We start from the raw sequence: 22,139 nt of genomic DNA on the forward strand, positions 1-22,139 counted from the left end.
GCGGTTCCGTCACACTCCCCTCCCCGTCGATCGATCTCGCCGCCGCCGCCGCCGTGCCCGTGATTTGTTTAGGGTTTGATTACTAGGGCCATGCATGTTGTCGCCTACTTAATCGCCCCTACTACGATGATCCTGCAGGCTGTTGCTTGCCAGCGACGACGACCCATGCGCCATTGGCCATTGCTGCTCGTCTCGAGCCAGCCAGCCAGCCGCGGTCGCCGAGCCTCGTGAACCGGGACCCGGATTTGCCGCGGCTGTCCAAGAGATCTCGCGTGCGAGGGCAATGGCGACGTGCGGCAGGAGTGGGTGCGCTGCCTTGGACGCTAGCGGGACCTCGACCAACGGCTAGGATTGGATGGGGGCATTGATCAGCATGCATGCATGTCCATCGATCTGCTTGTCGTCCTCTTCCTCCCTCTGCCATAGGAGGACCATGGCTGATGTGCGGCGACATTTCGACCGATCCCTTCGACGATGCATTTCTTGCCGTGATTCCTAAATGTACACTAACAATAAACAATGCGGTGTGTGTGTGTGTGTGTGTGTTGTATCGTGAGGAAAAAGGAAATACGATGAAGGAAAAAAAGCAAAACACAAAAAATAAAGGTTAGGAAATGGATCCTTTATTTTCTTTTCAACTGCTGATTCTGTCGTTTCCTCAAAAAAAATGCAGATTCTGTCATTAGCACATTGTACATATATACTTTGATAAACATCTGAAGCATATATATACATATATAAATCCTCTATACATCTTCAGACACCATTGCCATCGATCCAAGTTTTACCGGAAGAAAATAAAACAAGGCGTAACCATCATGCTGCTTAATTAATAATCAAGAAGAACTCAAGAAGAAGAAATTATTCGTTCGGTCCAAGCAGCAGCTAGCATCAGTACTATATTACACTAAACAAAGGATTAATTAGGGAACGGTCAGAGGCATGTAGCTAGCTTCCCACGTACACAATTATTGGGATACGCGCAGCACACATGCACACTGTCCTCCACTCCACCTCCAGCATACATCCCGATCCGTCGACGATCTCGTTTGATCAGGTTCAGGTTCAGGTTCAGGATGGCCGAAATGATTACCGCCAGAGGGGGAGGGGGTGGCCGGCCATGTGCTCCCCTGGAACATGCAATTATTTAGCGGCCCGCAACATGCGTCAGTTACCGACCGATCCATCGATCCAGCAGCCTAATTACATGCCGCCATCGTTAACTAATCACCAACTTGCCCTCATCGACCGCACCGTGTGCGTGGTTTGCTTTTGACACCACGGCTATGTCGGGCCGGCAGCGGATCGAGGAGTAATGTGCAATTGCCTTAGTTTGTGCAGTAGCGGTCTCCCTCCATTCTCTTTTGATACAAGCGGTCTCGTGCATTGACAGTTTACGGTGTAACACAAATTAAATAAACTCGAATAATGGCCTACAAGTGGAACATGAGTGTACATCATGTAACGCAGCGTGTTACCACACTCCATGTGTATGCATGTATTGGTGTGTGGAGGCAGTGGCGGAGCTTGATCTTCAATTTTAGAAGAATGAGGGGGGGCCACCCTTTTACTATAGTAATGAACAGTGTTAAAATCACTATTCATTACGTGTAGAATTTGCAAAGCCAGGGGGGGCCATGGCCCCCTTTGGCCCGCATGAAGCTCCGCCAGTGTGTGGAGGAGCATAAACATGTCCATATCCAGTACTATCATTGTTGTACTCTCTAATCTGCGCACACGCAGTACACAGGCCAATAATTCGATGGGGGGTTTTCCAATTATTTGGTTCAGATCGGACATTCAGATGATGATGATGATGATATTACCGATAGATAGACGATGGACCATCAGCAGTCCGGCTGTACAACGACCCCAGCGAGAGAGAGAGAGAGAGAGAGAGAGAGAGAGAGAGAGAGAGAGAGAGAGAGAGAGAGAGAGAGAGAGAGAGAGAGAGAGTAGAGAGAGAGAGAGAGAGAGAGAGAGAGAGAGAGAGAGAGAGAGAGAGAGAGGGCAGCATGATGGTTTCGATCGATCGATCTGCTCGATCGTTACTGCACGCTGCTGCATCGGCCGGCCGGTCACTCACTCATTCATGGTCGCAACTGAAAGCTAACGAACGCCCAGCTGGCCGTCACGTTGCGCTGCCGGCAGCCGCCCTTACCTGGATATGACTGCTCGCTGCTCTACTCTACCACCACGCTCGCATTATATACCCTCTAGCAGTAGTAGGTCGTCGCAACTCGCAATAGCATTGTGTTTTTTTGTTTCGTTTTTTGAATTTGAAATGATAATAGCAATGTGTTTCACATAGCATTTACAGGGAACAGGCAAGTTGGCCGAATGGTCGGTCACGGATTCACGGTGCCACTGTGTACACAATCTTAACAGCATTTCACAATGTTTGCTTGCTTACTAGAGTCAGCAACGATCCCGGACTAGCTCCAACTTGCAGGCGTGGTCTACAAGCAATAGCTTGTCATAAACAAGTTTACATTATTGTCAGGTCTGCTTAATTCAGACCATCATTTCCTCCGTTTCGTTTGGGCAGTAGTACGTTTAATTAATTTTGCGATATAATAATATATCGAGCTGTTTTCACTCGAACGTGTCTCGGTTTTTTACAACGGTCCACGTGGAAAATAAGATTGAGCCGAACGAATCCACGATCTGACGAACCGGCCATTTTCAACAACAATGTAATTATGTAAATGATGATGACTCGACAAACAAACCTGCAGGAAGTAGCTAGCTATAGCTACCAGTACAGATTAGTTCTGCACATCACATGCATGTCTGAAAAACACACAAATGAACGAAGAATGAGTGAGTGAATTAACCAAACCAACCAATAATAATGGAGCAGCCAGATAATCTCTCATCAGCTGCAATAAGAGCGAGCAACAACCGTCGATTGCAAGTAGTAGTGGATGTCCAGCTGACGAGCAAGGGAAGGGGATCGATCGTATGATTGGTACGCTGGGGATCCGGGACCTCACAATCATAAGCTCCCTGCCGCTGCAAGTGGAGCCAGCGGGAGATATATATTTTCCGCAATGCCGAGACTGCCCCCGGGCAGGCGCGCGTCGCGTCCACGAGGGCGGCACATGGGGAGTCGGGTTCCGCGGGGGCCTCGTACAGGTGGGCCCGCGCCCGGTCGACACCGGCCGGGGGTTGCACGCAGCGCAGGGGCCGGGGGATCGAGCCATCGAGGCCTTCGAGGAGGACCAGACCGTCGCATGATTGGGCCGCACGTGACCAACAGCTGGCCTGCCACTGCCAGCCTCACACCTCTTGCATGCCCTTTCTTCTCATTTGCCCGTGTGCGTGCGATCTCAAGCGAGAGGGGAGAAAAGCTGGAAAAAATACTGCTGCTACATCCACGCGCCACTCTCATGTACGTAGTTGAAAAAAACTACTCCCTCCCTCCGTTCCAAAAAATACGTAAATCTCATTTCTCGAGAAGTCAAACAATTTTAATCTAATATAATACATGATTAAGTATGAAAATATTAATACTATTTTCTATCAATCCGATCAAATTTAAGATTGTTTGGCTCCTCGAGATGCAAGATTTACATCTTTTTGGGACGGAGGGGGTACTTGGTATTTTTTTTCCTTTCATATTTTAACCTTTTCCTCACAAAAAGAAACTAAGAATGAACTAGCTAGGATGAACATCATATATTTGACTGAACACCAATCCTTTTCTCCCAGGAAATGCACGCATACGCCCAATCATTGGTCCCTCATACAGTCATACTAATCGTCCACCATGCATACGCGTAACCTTTTCGAATAAACACACTATTTAATTAACTGCTCATACTCAGGGCCGGGCCTCCTATTTTCCAAAAACATCTCTCAGGTCTCTCCCCACCAACCATTTCGGCAACACATCCTTGCTGAACAGTCACATCCCAATTAAAATACCCTTCCATTTAAACCAAATGTGCACTGACCACAAACTATATATACTACTACTAGTAAATCATCATCTGGCATATGCCATGTATGAAATTTATAGCTAGGTAGGGTCAGCTCTAGCACTGTTGTTGCCTCTCTAGCTAGCCCTTGTGTGTGACAAGTTCTGATTAAAAATCTTAGCCGGCCCATAAAATAAATACTAGGAGCGAGTAATATAGAGAGGAGAAGGAATTAAAAGAAGAGCCACTTGACCCGACAACAACATCTAGGGGGCTTGAACGCCACCCTAAGTGCACGTCCTACGCCATTATTCAAACACCCCCCACCTGCTTAATGCAGCTTTCAGCATAAGGCCGGTCCTATCCTCCCTGTCATGTCAAGATACATAAAACATGGGACCAATATCATTGTATAAATGATACATGCATGATCATGCATGCATCACTAAGTAAATAATTATATTACTTCCCTCCGCAGAAAGGAAAGCCCCAATTCAAAGATAATGATGCGAGAATAAAAATCAGCTAACCTTGCATAACTTTGATTTTACTGCAAAAAGAATATTTCCTATATATAAAGTTAGTTGCTCAGATAAACTATAAGCCGGTCTTCTGCTGGCAACTAGCAGCAGTGCTTTTCTCTCACACCAAATTAGCACAGCCACCAGCCAGCCAGCTGATTGTGAATACTTTTAAGAAGCTAGCTTCAACATTTCTACCACTCTGGCCATAATATACAAAAGCCAATGGAACTGTTAGAAATATTATATTATCTGATCAACTAAAGTTCCTGATTGACGATTAACTTGTCTAATCGTTCTCCCCTAGCAATGCAAGTCTAGCCACTTAATCTTAACGATGCCGCGCCTCATATATAGTCAGTTGATCAAAGTGTGACTCAAAGTTTTGGTTGCTTGCTCCAAATCCTGATTCTGATGTCTGGTTAGATTTCGCGCGCAGTCGTGTTTTCCTGCAGAACATTCCCGAGATTAATCTAACTAAAGTGATGTATGTAACCTGATCAAGGAGAACCTTAAATAGAGCAAGGATTATAGTACATTATTGGCAAAAGCTCCTGATTCATGACCAAATTCTCTAACCCATCTCTCTTACCAGACCACTTAGCCTTAATGATGCCGTGCGGTTTACAATCAGTAGACCAACTTGTAACTCGAAAGTTTGTTATTCATTTTCCCTCTTACGCCCCCAATACTCCGAATCTGATGTCTGGTTAGACCGTCCAAGATATGCCCGGACTTGTTTAACATTCCTAGGCTTGATTATCATGAGAGAACCCGTACCAAAAGAGAGGAGAAGAAGTTCATTAGTGCGTGAGAGGAAAAGCTCTCGGTGCAATCATTGAGTGCGTCAAGGAGAAAGTGCGAGGCCCCACGGTGCAAAGAATGGAGGAACAAGTGAGCAACCACTGATGGATCGAAGCCCGGGGGGGAAGGCATGGCCCAGCCAATAATTCCTCCAACCTGGGCGAGGTTGGTTGGACTGATAGATCAGTTAGAGGAGATGGAGGAACAAGGGAAAAAAAAGGCTGGAAAAAAGGGCGATGTTTTTCCGTATAATTGCTAGGAACACGATGAAATAGCATGCCGCTTTCGCAAAATTAGCCCTCTCACCCATTGTTATGGCAAGAAGGTATCAGCATAGAAACTCCAATTCATGCTCCACATGTGGTGAATGAGCAATGATAAATGTTTATGGAATTAGTTTAGTTACTTTGGCATAAAATGGGAAATGTTTGTGCGGTTTTGTTTTTTCTGTTTAAGGGAGGAAAAAAATAGGGAAGAGGAAGGAGGGAGGAATGATGGGGCCTGCTTGCCTGGAGAGAGAAAAAAAAAGAGTAGGTGAGGGATATTGGGGAGGGGAGGAAATAGGAATTGATGATGAGCCGCTGCATTGTTTGGAGCAGGGGCTGGATTGGAGGCCCCCAATGATTGCGGGGGGTTGTGGGGGTGTCAGGAAAAGTCCCGGCAAAGCGAGGCGCACGGCCGGGCCGGTGGGCCGCCCGGTCCCCCCTCTCTCTCCTCCACCCGCGTGGGCCCCGCACCAGGAGGGGCCGGCCGCGAGCAGCGCTGCAAATCATATGGGCCCGTGTGCCTTTGTTCGGCTCCTCCGCGTTTCTTCCCCGGCTCGGTCGGCGCGCGGCGGCCCGGACGGCCGAGCCGAGCGGGGGGAGGGACGAGCCGGCTCGGCGACAGCCTTTTCGCTAATCATGGACCGTGCTGTTTTTTTTTTAATTTTTTATGGCCTTGCGTAAACTGTCGTGAGGGTGAACACAGCTGGAGGAAAGAAATAACGTGGGAGCTGAGAATGATGCAGCTAACATATGAAGATTATTCATAGTTGTCTCTGCTCAACAGCTGCATGCATGCATGTTTCCTTGGATTAGAATCACAGTGGTTTATGTATATGTTAATAACAAATCGCACGTAGTAATGATTGTTACTTGTATGGGTGATACTCATACAGGTAGTGGATAACCTGAATATGTTAGCAGCAGGAATAGTTTAGCGGTGTGATCAAGTACTCAGATATGCAGGAAATAATGGCGTCGATCGCTTATAATGGGGGAGAATATGCATGCAGCGTAAAGATTTACAGCTAGCTGTCGGCTCATCTATAGCCTCTCTTCTTTGGATGAGATTAATCGCATCCAGTGGCATAATCTTATACTATTAAATATTTTTAATTGATATCATGACTTACTGTTACTGGTTGGTACGCGTAAGATATGTAGTGTGCGGTGCTTCGTCCTTGCCGGGCGGCTCTACATACATTGCGAAACCGAATGATTGTTGTTGTTACATACTTTTATACTCCTAATAATTAAGTGGTAGCAGAGATCGGAGCGAGATATATATATATTAGGAACGTATTAGGTGCAAACCAATCTCTTCGTGCAAACTATGAAAACTTCAATCTGGATTATCGGATCAACATCCAAGGGGCATGAGGGATTGGATAATTTTACAATCTGGACCTGCCATTGAATTGGGTAATCACACTTTTACAAATCTCCCCTCTGCAATACATGTAGTACTATATCGCATTGTTAATTCAGGAGTTAATTAGTACGTACAACTGAGATACGCGGGCGCATTGGCGTACTACGTTGATCATGCCGCCTGGAAACCGGGAGCAGTGTCGCCAATCAGCAGGCCAGCTACTACCAGGACGTACGTTTTCATTTGTTGTTTGCTTGCTATAAAACCTAGCTGCACGCACTAACAGCGATTACTCGTAAACGCGGCGTGGGTTTTGGAAGCTAATGACCGAGAAGCTATACTAGCGTCGTCGTCGTTTTGGCACGGGCCGGGGACACCGGCGCGAGTCCTTAGGAATCCCGAGCGCAAAGCAATTAGACCAATTTTATTGAAAGTGGTATAGAAGTGTCATGAGCATTAATATCATGCTAGGTCAGCAGATTTGCTGACATATGGTAGATTCATTTATAAGGAGAGAAGAGGTACCATATATGGTGGAGTTTTATAGAATGAGAGAGAAGTGTCATCACCAATAATTCACTATATATGACACGTCTCTGGCACAGTTATATATCAAGTTTCCAATCTCGATAACTGTACCATAACACTCCTCATTCCACATCGATGACATGATCAGTCGCGCAGCGTTGACCTCTTCCGGTCTCTACTCGTTTAATTTGGCGCGATTTCTTTTCTTTTTTTCCAAAACATTTTCTCCAGGGCGATTTGGCACCACGCGATCTCTTGTCGTTGTCGTCTGTGTGCGGACATGCGCTAGAGGCCGGCCGCCCGTGGTCGCTTGCTAGCTAGGGATCATCATCGATAGATCAGCCACCACCACTGGAGGAAGCGAGCGAGCGAGAGACCGGCAGAGGCCAGGGAGGCACTAGGTTTGGCAGAATTTGCACGTAGCTAGGGGTGGCGATTGGCGAACGGGTCAGCGTGCAGGAAGATCCAACATTCTCGTAGAGGATTCCAAAGCTTGGGAGAGCGGAGAGCCGCCGGTTTTCGGACGTATAGCTAGCATTCGTTCGTGGCCAGCGTGCAAGCGGCAGCGCGCTCCTCTCGTTTTTGTTCCTACCGTCTTCTGACTCGCTCCGCATGCACTCCTGAAATTCCAAGTTCATTTTTCTTTACCACAGCTAATCATTGATTAGGCGTAATCACCATATCGCCGTGCCTTTTTATCCGATCCAAATTAAATCCTTGAATCAAAGGATATGATAATGACGATCGCCAAAGGGGTAGCTCGTCGACATGGGCCGTTCGTGGCTCCAGACATGTTTCCTCATTTCCTTCCCGTCAAAAACATTTTCTATTCCTGCATGTGAACACACATCGATGAAATTAAATTGATAACTTGCGTTGCTGAAAAACCGAGAACATAGTTGCCCCCTCAATTAAGCCCGCCCGGCCTATAACCCGTGTAATTTGTGGCCATGTTGACGTGCAATGCACTCTTGCTAATTCTAAGCTACTCTACTCGCTAGGACAGCTAGAGATTCTAATCACCCTTGAATAAAACCATCATCCAAGCAAAGCAAAGGCACCGGACAAACAGACAGACAGCCGCACGCACGCACGCGCCAAGTCCCTAGGCGGCTGCTACTACAGCCTATACCCGCACGGACAAACGAGCCGAGCCAGGTACTCAGGCTGATCGGCTTGGGGAGCCGAGGGAGGGCGCCGGCCCGGCCGGGTCAAAGCGGCTGGAGCAGATCGCTCATGGCCGCGACCCATGATGAGCATGAGCATGAGCTGATCCTTCCAGTTGCAGGCAGCCTCCTCCATTAATAATTGCGGTGCGCGCGCGGCAGGAGAGAGAAATATGAGCTGAGCGGAGATCCACTCCACCCGCACGGCCCCCCAGCTCAGCTCATATCATTTGCATCGCATCGCTGCGCTGCCCCAGCCACCCCTCGTCCCCCACTCCCAGCTGACTCTCCCCCGCCCCCCGCCACGCCTATTTATACACCCCCTCCACCGCCGCATGCCATTGCCATCGACCCCCCCAACTCGCCATCCCTCCTCCCCCACTCCGGCGGGGACCTACACCCATCTCGCTCGTACGTCTTCCTCGTATCAGAGGATGATGATGCCCCAGAGCGGCGGCAGCCTCGATCTCGGGCTCAGCCTCGGGCTCACCTCCCAGGGCAGCCTCTCCTCCTCCACCACCTCCGGCGCGCTCTCCCCCTGGGCCGCCGCCCTCAGCTCCGTCGGTCAGTCGCCGCGCCGCCCCCTCCCCCCGATAGCCATCTTCGAGTTCGAGGACGCGAGTGTTTGTGCTGACGTCGTGCGCGATTATATTTTTCTGATGATGATGATGATGCAGATGGGGACGCGATGACGAGGAGGGACGCGCACGCGCAGCAGCAGCAGCAGCACGGCGCCGCCGCGGCGGCGATGGATCCCGACCGCGCGGCGATGCGCGCGTCCACGTCGCCCGACAGCGCCGCCGCGCTCTCCAGCGGCGCCAGCGGGGACAACAACAAGCGGGAGCGCGGCGAGCTCGAGCGCACCGGCTCCGGCGGCGTGCGCAGCGACGAGGAGGACGGCGCGGACGGTGCCGGCGGCCGCAAGAAGCTGCGCCTCTCCAAGGACCAGGCCGCCGTGCTCGAGGACTGCTTCAAGACGCACAGCACGCTCAATCCCGTAAGCTAGCCCTCTCCACTCCTCGCCGCCGCGCCGTGATCCAATAGCTGATCGAGATCTCGCTCCATCGTTTTTTCCCTCCTCCCCAGAAGCAGAAGGTCGCCCTGGCCAACCGCCTGGGCCTGCGGCCGCGGCAGGTGGAGGTGTGGTTCCAGAACCGCCGCGCCCGGACCAAGCTCAAGCAGACGGAGGTCGACTGCGAGTACCTCAAGCGCTGGTGCGAGCGCCTCGCCGACGAGAACAAGCGCCTCGAGAAGGAGCTCGCCGACCTCCGGGCGCTCAAGGCCGCGCCCTCGCCCGCCGCGCAGCCCGCCTCCCCCGCCGCCACCCTCACAATGTGCCCCTCCTGCCGCCGCGTCGCCGCCGCCGCCGGCGCCCCTGCCGCTAACCACCACCAGCAATGCCACCCCAAATCTAACGCTGCCGCTGCCGGCAACGTCGTGCCCAGCCACTGCCAGTTCTTCCCGGCCGCCGTCGACCGGACAGGGCAGAGCACGTGGAACGCCGCCGCCGCGCCGCTCGTCACCAGGGAGCTGTTCTAAGGTCGATCGGATCGATCGATCTCGCCATGGTGACGTCAACCAAGTGCGGAAGGCGATGGATCGACCGATTCGACGGTTGATTAGAAGGACAAGCTCTGATTAGGATCTTGGCGGTCGCAGTAATTAATTACGATTAATCAGGAGAGGAGATTTTCTTTTGGTTTCCTTTTTTTCCTTTTCTTTTCGATTAATTAATTCATCAGTTGGGTTTCTGAAAACGACGACGACGAAGAAGGATGAACAACAAACAAAGATGGCTGTCTGCTTTTTCCTGGACGGCGTGTAAACCAGTTCACCTAATCTGCTGGTTGGTGAAATAACAGCGTGATTGATTGTACTAATTGATTGGTGAAGAAAGTTAATGGAAATCAAATCTTTACAAGTTTCTTGCCCAACAAGAGCATCGGCAGCCATTTCTGTCGATCAATCATTCTTCCTTTTCTTTTTTTTTTTAAAAAAACACTGCTGCTGTGTAATCTGCACATCTGACCTAACATCTTGCTTCCTGTTCTTCAGTCCCAACCAAATCTTACTACTCCTACAGACACCTGAAACTGAGCATCAACATCCATTTCTGTCGATCAATCATTTCTTCCTCTTTTTCATACTGATTCCGCGCACCAGACCTAACATCTTGCTTGCTTTTTTCAATCTCAACCAAATCTCACTGTTACAATGAAACCTGAAACTGAGATTAGGCGATGGCGATGCACACGATTCAATACGGTTTCAATAAACAGGAAACTAGGAAACGTTGGTAGTTACTGCAGATAAAATTATAAAAATATGCGCAAGGTGAGCTAGCTCGTGTTCTTTAATCGAAAGCAAATCTGAAGAGCTGTGACACAGGTTAAAGTCGCGGTCAGAGCTTTAAGTGGGGTGATTAGACTATGATCCTGCTTGATTGGGTTTGGCCCGGGGCAAGTTCTTTTCAACCGACAATTGTATCTTTACGCGATCTGCAGGGATCAAAGTTAATTGAAAGCTTGCTTCCAGCTTTTCAGTTTTCCCAGGAACAACTTGTGTTGCCAATCAGTGGAAGAGGGAGGGCTGACCTAACACAACTACTGTACTCAGGATGCCAAGAGTGCTTAGAAACAGCACTAGAAAGAAAAGATCCTATTTGAAACTAGGGGTAATTTTTGTGATACCTACGAGAGTTGAACTGTTTCCTGTTGAATTCCTGGGAAATTAGTTTCCATGAGAATCCCGGGCTTCAAACAATACTACCTAGCGTGCACCAAAGCTGTTCTTTGTGGCTTTAAGCCTTTAACCATGCCCAAGCTGATTTGTTTACTTTTACTGTCTTCTGAAAAGTTGTTTACTTTACTTTAACCACTGTTTCATTGCTTTAATATTTTGCTTCCATATTGAAAGTTTGAAACTGATGCATGTTGTTATGAAAGGTTCACCTGTCCCCAGAATATTGTGAATACCTACTCCATCTTAGTTGATCGACAGTTCGCTATCGCCTTTTATGTAGTGCTCCTTCTCAACAACTGGTAGCATTCCGAAAGAGGGACAGTCTAACTGAACTTGACAACACTTCCTTTCGTGAAAATAACTGCGTAAAACAGCAGCAATATGCACAATTCAAAGCTACTGTCAGGATGAAATGATGAGTCATGGTAATCAGTATTAACTACAGGCATACAAACACATTATACGCATAGGAAAGGATAAAATTGTTTCACTAAGACAGCGAGGTAGCTATCATACGTTTTTTTTTTTTTACATTTTGCTTTGAGTTACCTAACCTAGAACCCTTTCTGTAGACTACTTCCACATAAGATTTCAAAAGGAAAAAAAAAACTGACATCTTCATTGGAAGAGAAGTCAGCTATTGCTGCATCAAGAAGGATTCATCACTTGCTTTTCGACCTCCAGTCCATGATTGCAGAACGAAGAGAATGATTTGGTATCAGGCTCTTGTTCGGCAAACGCAGATTGGTCATTGGGGACGTGTCGTTCGTACTTAGCCACAACTCAATTGCCTTACGATCATAGGTATAACCATCTGATGCAACATATGGATCGATCATCACTTCCTGAAACATTATTGGAGAAAAAACAGCTCAGCAAACGTCCTATGAAATGTCCACTACGATTCACAAAGAGAAAAATGCCGATCCCAAACCTGAAGTATTGGGCAAATGAAATGGCTCGGAGGTGCCGTGTAGCCCTGAAGAACAGACTCCCTGGCCTTGGTTGCAACATCCTTCAGTCGCTCCAGTATTGGAAGAACATGCTTGTTCAAGTCAGGCCGGTCTTTACGCCTCATTTCAGAGCACTTGAGTGCCAGAGCAGCCAGTTCTTGTGTCTCATTCAAAGGCCATTGCCCAGCAGATGCATCCAGGATGTCAACAAAGCAACCATCCTCTAGTGCGGTCTCCACAACATGTGCAAGGCCCATCGGTGATCTTGCTGTCAGCAACTGCAAGATCACAATGCCTAGTGCGTAAACATCAGATTTCATGGATAGTACACCGGTCCTTTGGTATTCTGGGTCAATGTAGCACAACGTGCCCACAGGTGCAGTGTTCTTGATCATTGTAGACAGGTCGCCCATGCTTGGAAGCAAAGTTGATAGGCCCACATCACCTATCTTGCTAACCAAATTCCTGTCGAGCAATATGTTTGCAGGTTTCAGATCACGGTGGATGATAGGCTCTGGTTTGGAACTATGAAGAAACATCAGAGCGGTGGCCACCTCCCAGGTTATTCTGAAACGGTCAAACCATGTTAATGGTGGTGTATTATTCCTGCGTTGAAGCATGTCGTCCAGGCTACCATTTTCCATGTACTCATAAACCAGGCAACCATGTTCAGGGCATGCTCCAAGCATCATCAGAAGGTGAGGGTGCCGAATTTTACCAAGGACCTCAAGCTGAAACAAGATGAGTTGCTGCCTTTAGATTGTGAAGTAGTTTATGTCAGGATGATGATGAGCAGACCATAAACGATGCAAACACTAACCAACATGCAACATACATATGCGATTACATTTAGAAAGATATGAGGAATGTTCATAAATTGTGTGATAGAGGGAGAAAGTTTACTACTATTAGTATAAGGTGCACTTTGCTAAGGAAAATGAGAATACCTCCTGCTGTAATTGCTGACTTCCGTAGCCCACAGGGGAGTTCAATACTTTAACAGCTGCTACTGTATGGTGAAATTTCGCCTTGTAAACGGTGCCATATGACCCCTTACCAATCATAAGAGCGGAAGAGAATGAAGAAGTTGATGCCTGAATCTCCTCCCACTTATACCTATTATATTCATCAAAACAGCATCCTGCAGTCTTCATTCCTGTTTCATTCTCATTAGCTTGGCCATTATGGCTATGTTTTTCTTCAATTTCATCAAAGCGTTGCTTAAATTCAGCTTCTTTCCCTGCCTCGTGTTCTTCCATCTCCTGTTTTCTTACCAATCTTCTTACTCTGTCCTCTGTCAGTTCAATTTCTTTAAGCTTGATTTCATCCTCAATGTGTTGAGTGCGCAACTTTTTCAGCTAATAAGAAAGATGAAACAAGAAAAGGTTAGACCAATTATGTTATATATACTTTTGAATACTGCCTACGATGAAGAGATGTCAGTACTTCTTGAGTGGTGTCAAATGATTCGTGCTGAGCACATTCATGAAGCTTATGAAGATGTTGTAATTTAACCCTCAACCTTTCAATCTGAAGCCTGAGATCATCCTGCTTAGAAGAAGTTGCCCACAAAACACATTAGTTTCTTTTAATTTGATATTTTGCTACTCTCTCTAAGGAAACAGTTTACTGTATTCCTTAAGGTGTGGGAATACCTGATCATTGGAATGGTGTACATTTTCTGAAATTTCTGAAACTGATGCCTGATCAGAGTTATCAGGAAAATTATCTCTGTGGAAGCTCTTGTACATAGAATTTCCACTGCTACCACTACTGAACTGCATCTCTGATACGATTGAGTGTGAACTTGTCAGGGCTGGGTCGTCATTGCAAGAGACCTCACTTGCAACACTGCCTGAGCTAGCTCTCCTGTGTGACAGCTTGTTTATGATTGCCAGTGCTTGGTCACGCTGCAATGGCAGGGAAGGTTGGTGGAACGATACATTTGCTGTTCCATATGTGTCTCCCCATTCTGTAGTTGGTAGAATCATTAGCACATTATTATACTACACTAATATGAATAATGTAAATAATGACATGCAGCTCTGAGCTCTCCTCGTGTCCGAGAAAAAAAATATGAAAAATGTAAACAACAAATGCCCAAATGCATCGCTCTCCTGAATGAAAGTATGTCACTTCTGATTGAGAACCGGCTGACATAGGGTGATTAAAATTATATGAATATGATATACATGTTCATAAAACAAATTCCATCTTAAATATGAGTATTGTGACATTGTGCCACGCTCTATGTTCAGAATAAAGCACTTCCAACAGTACCAAAAATCAAAATTTCCGATATCTTCTCTTGTTGTGTAGCGGGTTGCAGCCCTTGCTTTCTAAGTTAGTGCGTGTGTTTGTGTGTGTTCAGTGGCCTCGGCTGCTTATATCGCTGTTTTCAGCTCCCACTTCTTAATGAAATGCTTGCTTAGGCAAGTTCTCGGAAAAAAATTTCCGATATCCAAACACCAAAGCATATGGAACCTCAATATGCAGGCAGAAACAAAACTAGCAGTTTTCTTCATCGACATAGCTCTAGAGAAGTCAAACTCATAATATTCAATAGGTAGCTTTTCACATTAACATTAACTTGTGTCTTGTACATTACCTGAAGGTGCACAGGAGGAAAGACTTCTAGAACTAGGAGAAGAAACAGTTGAAGAAGATATGGATTGAGGTGTTTCAACAACGTCAGATGTAGCTGACCGCACGAATGAAAGTTTGCCTTTCGAAATGACATATGCTGTACAGAAGCTCGGAATGGACTCAGAAATTTTGGTGGCAGTCTTACTTCCTTTGAGTTTCCTGAAAAGTGATGCATCTTAGAAACACATAGGACGATCATTTTTAAACTGTCATCTAAGTTACCTCAAGTCCGTAGTATTTATTACTTTATTTACATGAGGTGCAAGGATTCAGCATTCATAGTTCAGTTTTATCACCACTCTTTTTGGTGGACAGCTATGGTTTAACAATGGCGACAGAACAAGCCAGTAGTATACTCCTCATATACCTGCCCTATATTACTCATGACCTTTAGCTGATTATTTGTCCAGTTCACATTCTTTCTTTGCCAGTTTTTTTTTATACAAAATTTGTGTGATAAGGTACTTGTATAGAACCCGCAAGTGGTGTAGACCGGTGGATGGGACAATAATTGAGACGGCATGATCATCCTACCAAAATCTTTGCTTTTCTCAAGACTTCTTAATTATAATAGACCAGCTACCAGCATAAAGTTTATAGCCTTACACTTAGTATGTGTTTGTTGAGAAATCATAGTCACAGGGAACACTAATGCATATGTACAATATTGAAACTTCATACCAGGTTTAGTGTGGATAGAGTATCACGTGTCCAATTTTAGCACTGACCTCACAACTTTGGATTTGTTCATACATGAGTGTCGGTTTCTCTTAATCATTTAATCAAAATAAAGTAGCATGACTATAAGACTGGTTAACATGCATATGTGTTCATGTATTGGTTGATAAAAAATGTGCAGTAAAATAGCCATTCGTTGAAATAAATACCAAACATGAACTTACCTTCGGAATATATTCTTTGATGAAGAACCTAAAACTAATTTGGAAATATTGAATTTTCCTATTTCTTCACTTATTGCAGAAGCAACATCATCTGATTCGAGTAAAACAGCTTCAGCTTCTACCTGTCCATCAGATATAGAATAAAAATATGTTACTGATTAATAATTTGTTCAAGTACAAGTGATCTCAAACAAAATATTAACTGCAGCAGTGTAATGTATATTATGCAAGCCAACCTTTTTCTGAGCACACATCTTCTTGAAAGGAAGAAGCATATTGCTTGCTTGCCATTCTGCTTCTTTCCTGTATGCAGATGCTACGTCTTCCCGTACTTGTGAGATTGGGATAAAATTGCCCACTAATTAAAGGAGAAAAAGGAACCAGTCAGTACTCTAATGATTTGAAATCAAAGCAAGAAATAGGTACATTCATAATTACATATTGTTGGCTCCTACTCGTGCAGAGGTTCAGATCATATGTACAAGGCTACAACAAAGGTTCTGGAATCATACAGCCTAATTGTGCAGTGCGCGGAGTTCAGTTGCCAGTACACAGTTGGTGTGGTGTTGCAATAACGAAATTTGTTCATAGCTGGTGCTAATGGTTAGCACTTAGCAGTGGATCTAGCCTATCTACCATGCATGAATGGATACCTAATAGACATTTTAGGTACAGTCCGCACAGTAAAGGTGGAAATTGGGTATCCTGGATAAACTAGCTAGTTCATCATAAGCTATGTCCTCTTCCAACACTGAAACAGCAGGTATTGGCATTGCAATATATAGTTTTCATAACAAATAACAATCTGAACTCTGAAGGCTTATTCTGCTACTTTATCCAACATTGCAATAAGAAGTCCACACTCTGTGCGTAGACTAAAACATTTTTAATCAATTCACTTCTACGATGTCGTAACAAATTAGTGCCTCCTGTTAGAAAAAAATCCTTAATCATGAACCATATCACCTCTCGATTTCTCCCCCTTTTCTTTTTTTTTTCCTTTAAAAGACTAGAATAGAACTTCATACTAGAAGTTCAGTTTGATACAAGAACTGCGTTCTTCCCTGAAGACTACTTGAACTGCTACTGCATGTATAGAAGGAGGAATCGCTGATTAGAGTTGAAATCAACGAGGGAGAAGATGGCTCACTTGGGGTGGGCACCATGGTGATCGCCGGGCGCACGTGGAGGATCCGGAAGAGCACCCTCCCTTCGGGGACGAACTTGTCGAGGGCCCACTTGAGCGCGTGCCTGCTGCTCCTGCTCCCGCTGATCGCCACCGCCACAGTGCTGACGGCGGGGGCCTCCATTTCCTCCATCTCGCCGGCCGCTTCCTCGATCTCCATCTCCCCTTCCTTGTCCTAGGCACTGTTACAGAGAACAAGGGGAGACCAAAAAAAAAAAAAAGAATCAGTTTCCTCCCCCCGCCTTAGCCAGTTCCTTGTTTCTGGCTCGTCCCCAAATCAATCCTTCCGAAAAACACGCAAGGAATTGAAAAAAAAAACTCATGGAAACGGTGGCAACTCCGAGGTGAAGAACAGGACTGGAGCAGCCGCCTTCCGTGTGGCGGGGACTCACTGAAGACGACTCGTACAACAACAACAACAGCAACGAAAAGGCGGCAACTCGGAGGAGAAATCAAAAGAGAGAATCTTGAGGGTCGAGACAGATTGGTACGTACCTCGGAGGAGCCATGGCGAGACCGCGAGAGGGAGAATGGCGTCGCGAGGGGAGGGAGAAGGGAACCTGCGGCGGAGTCAGTCAAGAGGAGCCAGCGTGGAATGAGGACCCGACGAGGGAGATGGCCGAGTCGGCAGAGCGGATCGGCGGCTAAAGGCAGCAGCTCTGCAGTTAAGTTAGTTGGTAGGAACCGAATAATTACACGCGGAAAGGAGGCGTCGTGTAGGCGAGACGAGGCACAAAATTTGCTGGGCTGACAAGTTTAAGATCGCTGATTAACCAAATAAGATATACTTTTTGTTGAAAACGACCTTACTTTTTTTTACAGCATTCGTCGTCTTGGATATGAATTTAAAAACCCGCTGTCTTCTGGCGGTCAATTTGCTGAGGTCTTCAAGTCTCAAGGAGTTTTCTGAATAATCATGCATCGTCTCGTCCTGTTGCGTTTTGTTTACTGTTTCGGGAGTCCTTCGCGACCACGGCGATGGCAGACATGATTGGCAACTTGCTTAAAATTCAATTGAAACGTAGCAGCTGCCCTGACGGGCAGCCTTGAGATATTCCAAGAAGATACCACGCCATGGCATCAGCCAAGTGAAACCCCGGGAGGGAAGATGAGTTCAGAGTTTCAGACGACCGCGAAGTCTACGCGAGGAATGGGACAGACCGTCGATTGGTCACGGACAGGGTTTACCTTCCCGACCGGTCCGGCCAAACCGGAGGAGTCCGGTTCCGGTATACCGATCCGGTTACCGGTCGGAACCGGTCAAATTCAAATTTGAATTCAAACTTCCCAGTTCAACCGGTTCGTACCGGTATACCGGCCAGTTTGGCTGGTAACTGGTCGGTCTGACTGGTAACCGGTTAAATTCAATTTTTTTCTTTTTTGGTTTAAATTCAAATGCCCGCAAAGTATACTAAATAAATGTTTGTATAACATATTTTAGTCTAAATGAACCCTTCAACCCTCTTTTGTACTACTTTTACATTGTATTTGTATATTTTTGTATGCACGTTTTTTTTTTAACTTCAAATCCCTGCAAACTATACTAAATGAACGAATTTTTGAGAAAATTTGACACCATTAGATTTGTCGCACCTTGAAGTATTTTTAGAAAATTTTCCATTTTTTTAAATTTAAATTTAAATTTTGAATTTGAGCCGATTTGGTACCGGCCCAAACCGGAACCGGCCGGACCGGTTTTACCGGTAACTGATCAAACCGGACCGGTTCCCACCGGTTAGGTGAACCTGGTCTCGGAGCGATTGCTTAGAAGGCTGGGCAAAGGATGCCCTCGACTCGATTTGATGGCATGGTTTGGCAGGTCCGGCGGCGACGCCGGCCAGCGGTGGGCAGCGATTTCGTCCTTGCCCAGGCGCTCCGTCGTCGTCGACGACGACTAGCCGCCGTACCTGCACCACGTACACCTGCTGGCCGCCGTTGAGCTCCTCGTGGAAACTTGTGGGCCTCGCAGGATTCCCGCTGTGATGTACTGCTGCCAGGGGCAATTTCGTCAGTAGGCGAATCATAGTACTACTACCTCCGTATCCGTTCTAAATTACAGGTCTTTTGACCTTTTAATTCCAAATTTAACCACTCATTTTATTTTTATGTAAGATATCACTTTTTTTATTGTAGTTTACTTTATTAATACAAGTTATTCAACAATGGTTTAAATTTGACTATATTTGTATATTTTTTAATAAGACAAGTGGTCAAATTTGGAGTTGAAATAATCGAATGACCTATAAATTGGAATGGAGGGAGTAGGATTTATAAAGGTTGAACTTTAAGAAATTTGGCGAGCACTTGGATTCATTATATGCATTTTTAGCTTAAGAACTGATTGGGTTCATTATATGCATTTTTAGCTTAAGAACTGACTTAATTAAATTTTTTGTTTCGAATACTAGTAACTTTTAACACGACATCGATTTTGGAGCGAGCACAGCAAGCGAACGACGGAACGAGGACGCGAGGTGAAGCAAAGGACAGTCGTTACGTGGGCTGGTGACTGAAGTAAGCCAAGGCCCGGCCCGGCCGGGAGCCCGGAGCGAAATGTGGGCCGGAGGCGCCCACTGGTCAGTCCGAACGGCCCATTTCGTGTGGGCCGTGGCGTGGCAAGTTCGGGCGTTTTTTTTATTTTTTTATTTTTGGAAAACATTTTTTACAGAAATATATTTTCAATATCATAATTTACAGTTTTGTACCCCTACCGCCCGGCAGGGGGCGGTAGGGATTTATATGTAAATTAAAAAAATTATTTGCGCGAAAGCCCTTGGCGGGAGCCTGCCGCCCCCCTGCCGCCACTCCACTGAGCGGCAGGGGGCGGCAGGCTCCCACATACTGTATAAAAGGTTTCTCTCCCCCCCTCATTTGCTTCCCACGACATCCAGAGAGCGGGAGAGAGAGAGAGGAGGGGTGAGGGAGGGAGTTGTAACGGCGAAGCCCTGCCGGATTTTGGATCCTAACCGCAGGTAATAAATATTTCTCAACTTTCTCGATCTAAATTTTTTGTATGTTTAATTCTATAATTAGTGTATGCAGCAGTAATGATATTTTAGCGATTTAGGTAATGTTTTTAATATAATTTAGGTAGAATTAAGATTAGTTTTTAGAAAAACCAATTAGGTTTACCAACAAATTTTGTGGTATTGATTAGTTGTTTAATACGAGAAAAAATTTCGAGAAATAGTCAGAAATTGTAGAAAATGTTAGAAAAGTATATGAAACATTTAGATAAATGGTAGAAAATGCAGAAAAATTTAGAAAATGTTAGAAAAATATATTTATAAAAATATATTGTAAAAAATTGTAGGAAATGCACGAAAATGTTAGAAAAGTTTATGAAAATTTAAGATAAATTGTAGAAAAATACAGAAAAAATGTAGAAATGCAGAAAACTTATATTTTTTGTGTTAGGTATGGCCGAAGATACGCCAGCTCTACTTGACGGAGTCAAAGACTCGTCGCACCGGTCCTTCCTTGCAGTGGTTCAGCGCGTGAAACTTAACGTGCTGCGTCCACGTCCACCAGCGGAGTTTATTCCTGTTGACCCACGATAGGTGGCCATGTGATATGTCGTCGGATTATGTTTTTAAGAATATGTTTGTTTCATATACGTTTCGTACATAATGTACTTACCTTTGATCGTTCTATTTTTCAGGTTGAGTGAGGCTGGTCTTCTTACTATAGGTCGTCTTGCTGAGAGTGGTTCAGTATAGCTGGACAGGTCCCTACTGACGGCTCTGGTTGATAGATGGAGGCCTGAGACAAACACCTTCCACCTCCCTTGTGGGGAGATGGCACCGACCCTACAGGACGTTGCGATGCTGCTGGGTCTTCCTATCAGTGGGGATGCCGTAGGGCCTCGTGTCATCCCGCCTACGTGGTTGGACGATCTAGAAGAGCGTTTTGCAAATATTGACATCGCGATTGATGTAGAAGAGCACCCAAAAGCAACAGGCCCTGCCAAGGCATGGATCCTCCAGTTCCAGGTACATACCTTGTTTTGTTACGATTAATGTTAGAGTTATGTTTTTGACAAGTGCAGTTATGGTTTTATTTTATAATTGATCTCGTACTCATAAATGTTCATCTTTTCTATGTAGCCCGACAATTTGGCACATGATGCTGATGATGATAGCGTCACTCGATCCCTTGAGGCATACCTGTTGTGGTTGTTTGGATACATAATGTTCAACAACTCACACGGGGCCTATGTGGATAGGGTGCTTGTGCCTTACGCACTGGAGATCGCAGGGCAGCTGTGGAGGAAATGCCTCAATACAGTTGGGGTGCAGCGGTACTTACAGCCACGTACCGTGGCCTCTGCAAGGCATCGGTGCAAAATAAGCACAATGCAATTCTTACAGGATGTCCAATTCTGCTACAGCTTTGGTCGTACGAGAGGATAGCAATTGGTCGCCCGCTTGTCGACCACTCACCGTATGAGCTGGATATGTACGGTGACACCGAGGACGATAGGCCCACCATGGGGACTCTCTGGTACGCTCGTCAGGTACGAAAATGACTGCTACTCGTACTATTTTGTTGGCAATTCTGTTGCTTTATTTTACCCTCTTTGTATTTCTTATTTGTACATATTATTATTAATTTTGTGCAGAAGAGGTGGGCCCACGTACAGTCTCGTCGGGCATATCCTGAATTTGTGGCTGAGTTTGATCGGTTGACACCTGAAGACGTCGTGTGGGAGCCCTACTCCGAGTTGGCTATAAACACTCGTGCACCGATCGGGATATCTTCGGTTTGTTTTCAGGACCAGGCCTTTTGGATGACAACTACAACATTGGTGTACGACGTTTACATTGAGGCTCACTGCCCGGACAGAGTCAGGAGACAGTGCGGTCAAAGGCAGTTGTATCCTGTGCCGTCAGCATTGGATCGGGTCGAACGCCATGACCACAGGTAACAATTCATATAATATTTCAGTGACTATGCATTGTATAGTTAACTAATCATATTTGACTAAATTGTTTTCAATATTTAGTTTATCGAGGACTGGGCAACCCTTCTCCAACATGTGGGTGACAAGGGTGCAGCCTTGGGTCGATGGCTGGGACCATGCAGAGGAGAACGTGGCGCTTGCGACCCCTGCACACACGGAGGCTTCGTACA

The 22,139-nt window shown here is 46.0% G+C and overlaps 2 protein-coding genes across 2 annotated transcripts; one reads left to right on the forward strand and one right to left on the reverse strand.

The window, feature by feature from the left end:
- Positions 1–8,887: 8,887 nt before the first annotated feature.
- On the forward strand, positions 8,888–10,505 carry LOC120702553 (homeobox-leucine zipper protein HOX2-like). Its single transcript, XM_039986410.1, has 3 exons — positions 8,888–9,141; positions 9,255–9,574; positions 9,664–10,505. The coding sequence occupies exons 1-3, from the start codon at positions 8,913–8,915 to the stop codon at positions 10,114–10,116; spliced, it is 1,002 nt and encodes a 333-aa protein (XP_039842344.1). The 5' UTR covers positions 8,888–8,912; the 3' UTR covers positions 10,117–10,505.
- Positions 10,506–11,666: 1,161 nt separating this feature from the next.
- Positions 11,667–17,750, reverse strand: LOC120702552 (U-box domain-containing protein 35-like). The gene is made up of 10 exons (XM_039986409.1): positions 17,502–17,750; positions 16,971–17,188; positions 16,057–16,178; positions 15,821–15,942; positions 14,881–15,077; positions 13,928–14,244; positions 13,719–13,820; positions 13,220–13,630; positions 12,254–13,003; positions 11,667–12,164 (listed from the first exon to the last, which is right to left on the reverse strand). The coding sequence occupies exons 2-10, from the start codon at positions 17,164–17,166 to the stop codon at positions 11,982–11,984; spliced, it is 2,400 nt and encodes a 799-aa protein (XP_039842343.1). The 5' UTR covers positions 17,167–17,188; positions 17,502–17,750; the 3' UTR covers positions 11,667–11,981.
- Between the last annotated feature and the right edge of the window lie 4,389 nt (positions 17,751–22,139).

This window comes from Panicum virgatum, chromosome 4K, assembly GCF_016808335.1.
Source record: "Panicum virgatum strain AP13 chromosome 4K, P.virgatum_v5, whole genome shotgun sequence".
NCBI classification, from domain to species: domain Eukaryota; kingdom Viridiplantae; phylum Streptophyta; class Magnoliopsida; order Poales; family Poaceae; genus Panicum; species Panicum virgatum.

Bases quoted from the DNA above. Each gene is read 5' to 3' on its own strand.
- LOC120702553 (XM_039986410.1), top strand. From the start codon at position 8,913: ATGCCATTGCCATCGACCCCCCCAACTCGCCATCCCTCCTCCCCCACT. The intron at 9,142-9,254 runs GTCAGTCGCCGC...ATGATGATGCAG, and splicing joins CGCCGCCCTCAGCTCCGTCG to ATGGGGACGCGATGACGAGG. The intron at 9,575-9,663 runs GTAAGCTAGCCC...CCTCCTCCCCAG, and splicing joins CGCACAGCACGCTCAATCCC to AAGCAGAAGGTCGCCCTGGC.
- LOC120702552 (XM_039986409.1), bottom strand. From the start codon at position 17,166: ATGGAGATCGAGGAAGCGGCCGGCGAGATGGAGGAAATGGAGGCCCCC. The intron at 13,821-13,927 runs GTATTCCCACAC...TCTTCTAAGCAG, and splicing joins TACACCATTCCAATGATCAG to GATGATCTCAGGCTTCAGAT. The intron at 13,631-13,718 runs GTACTGACATCT...CTTTCTTATTAG, and splicing joins CATTTGACACCACTCAAGAA to CTGAAAAAGTTGCGCACTCA.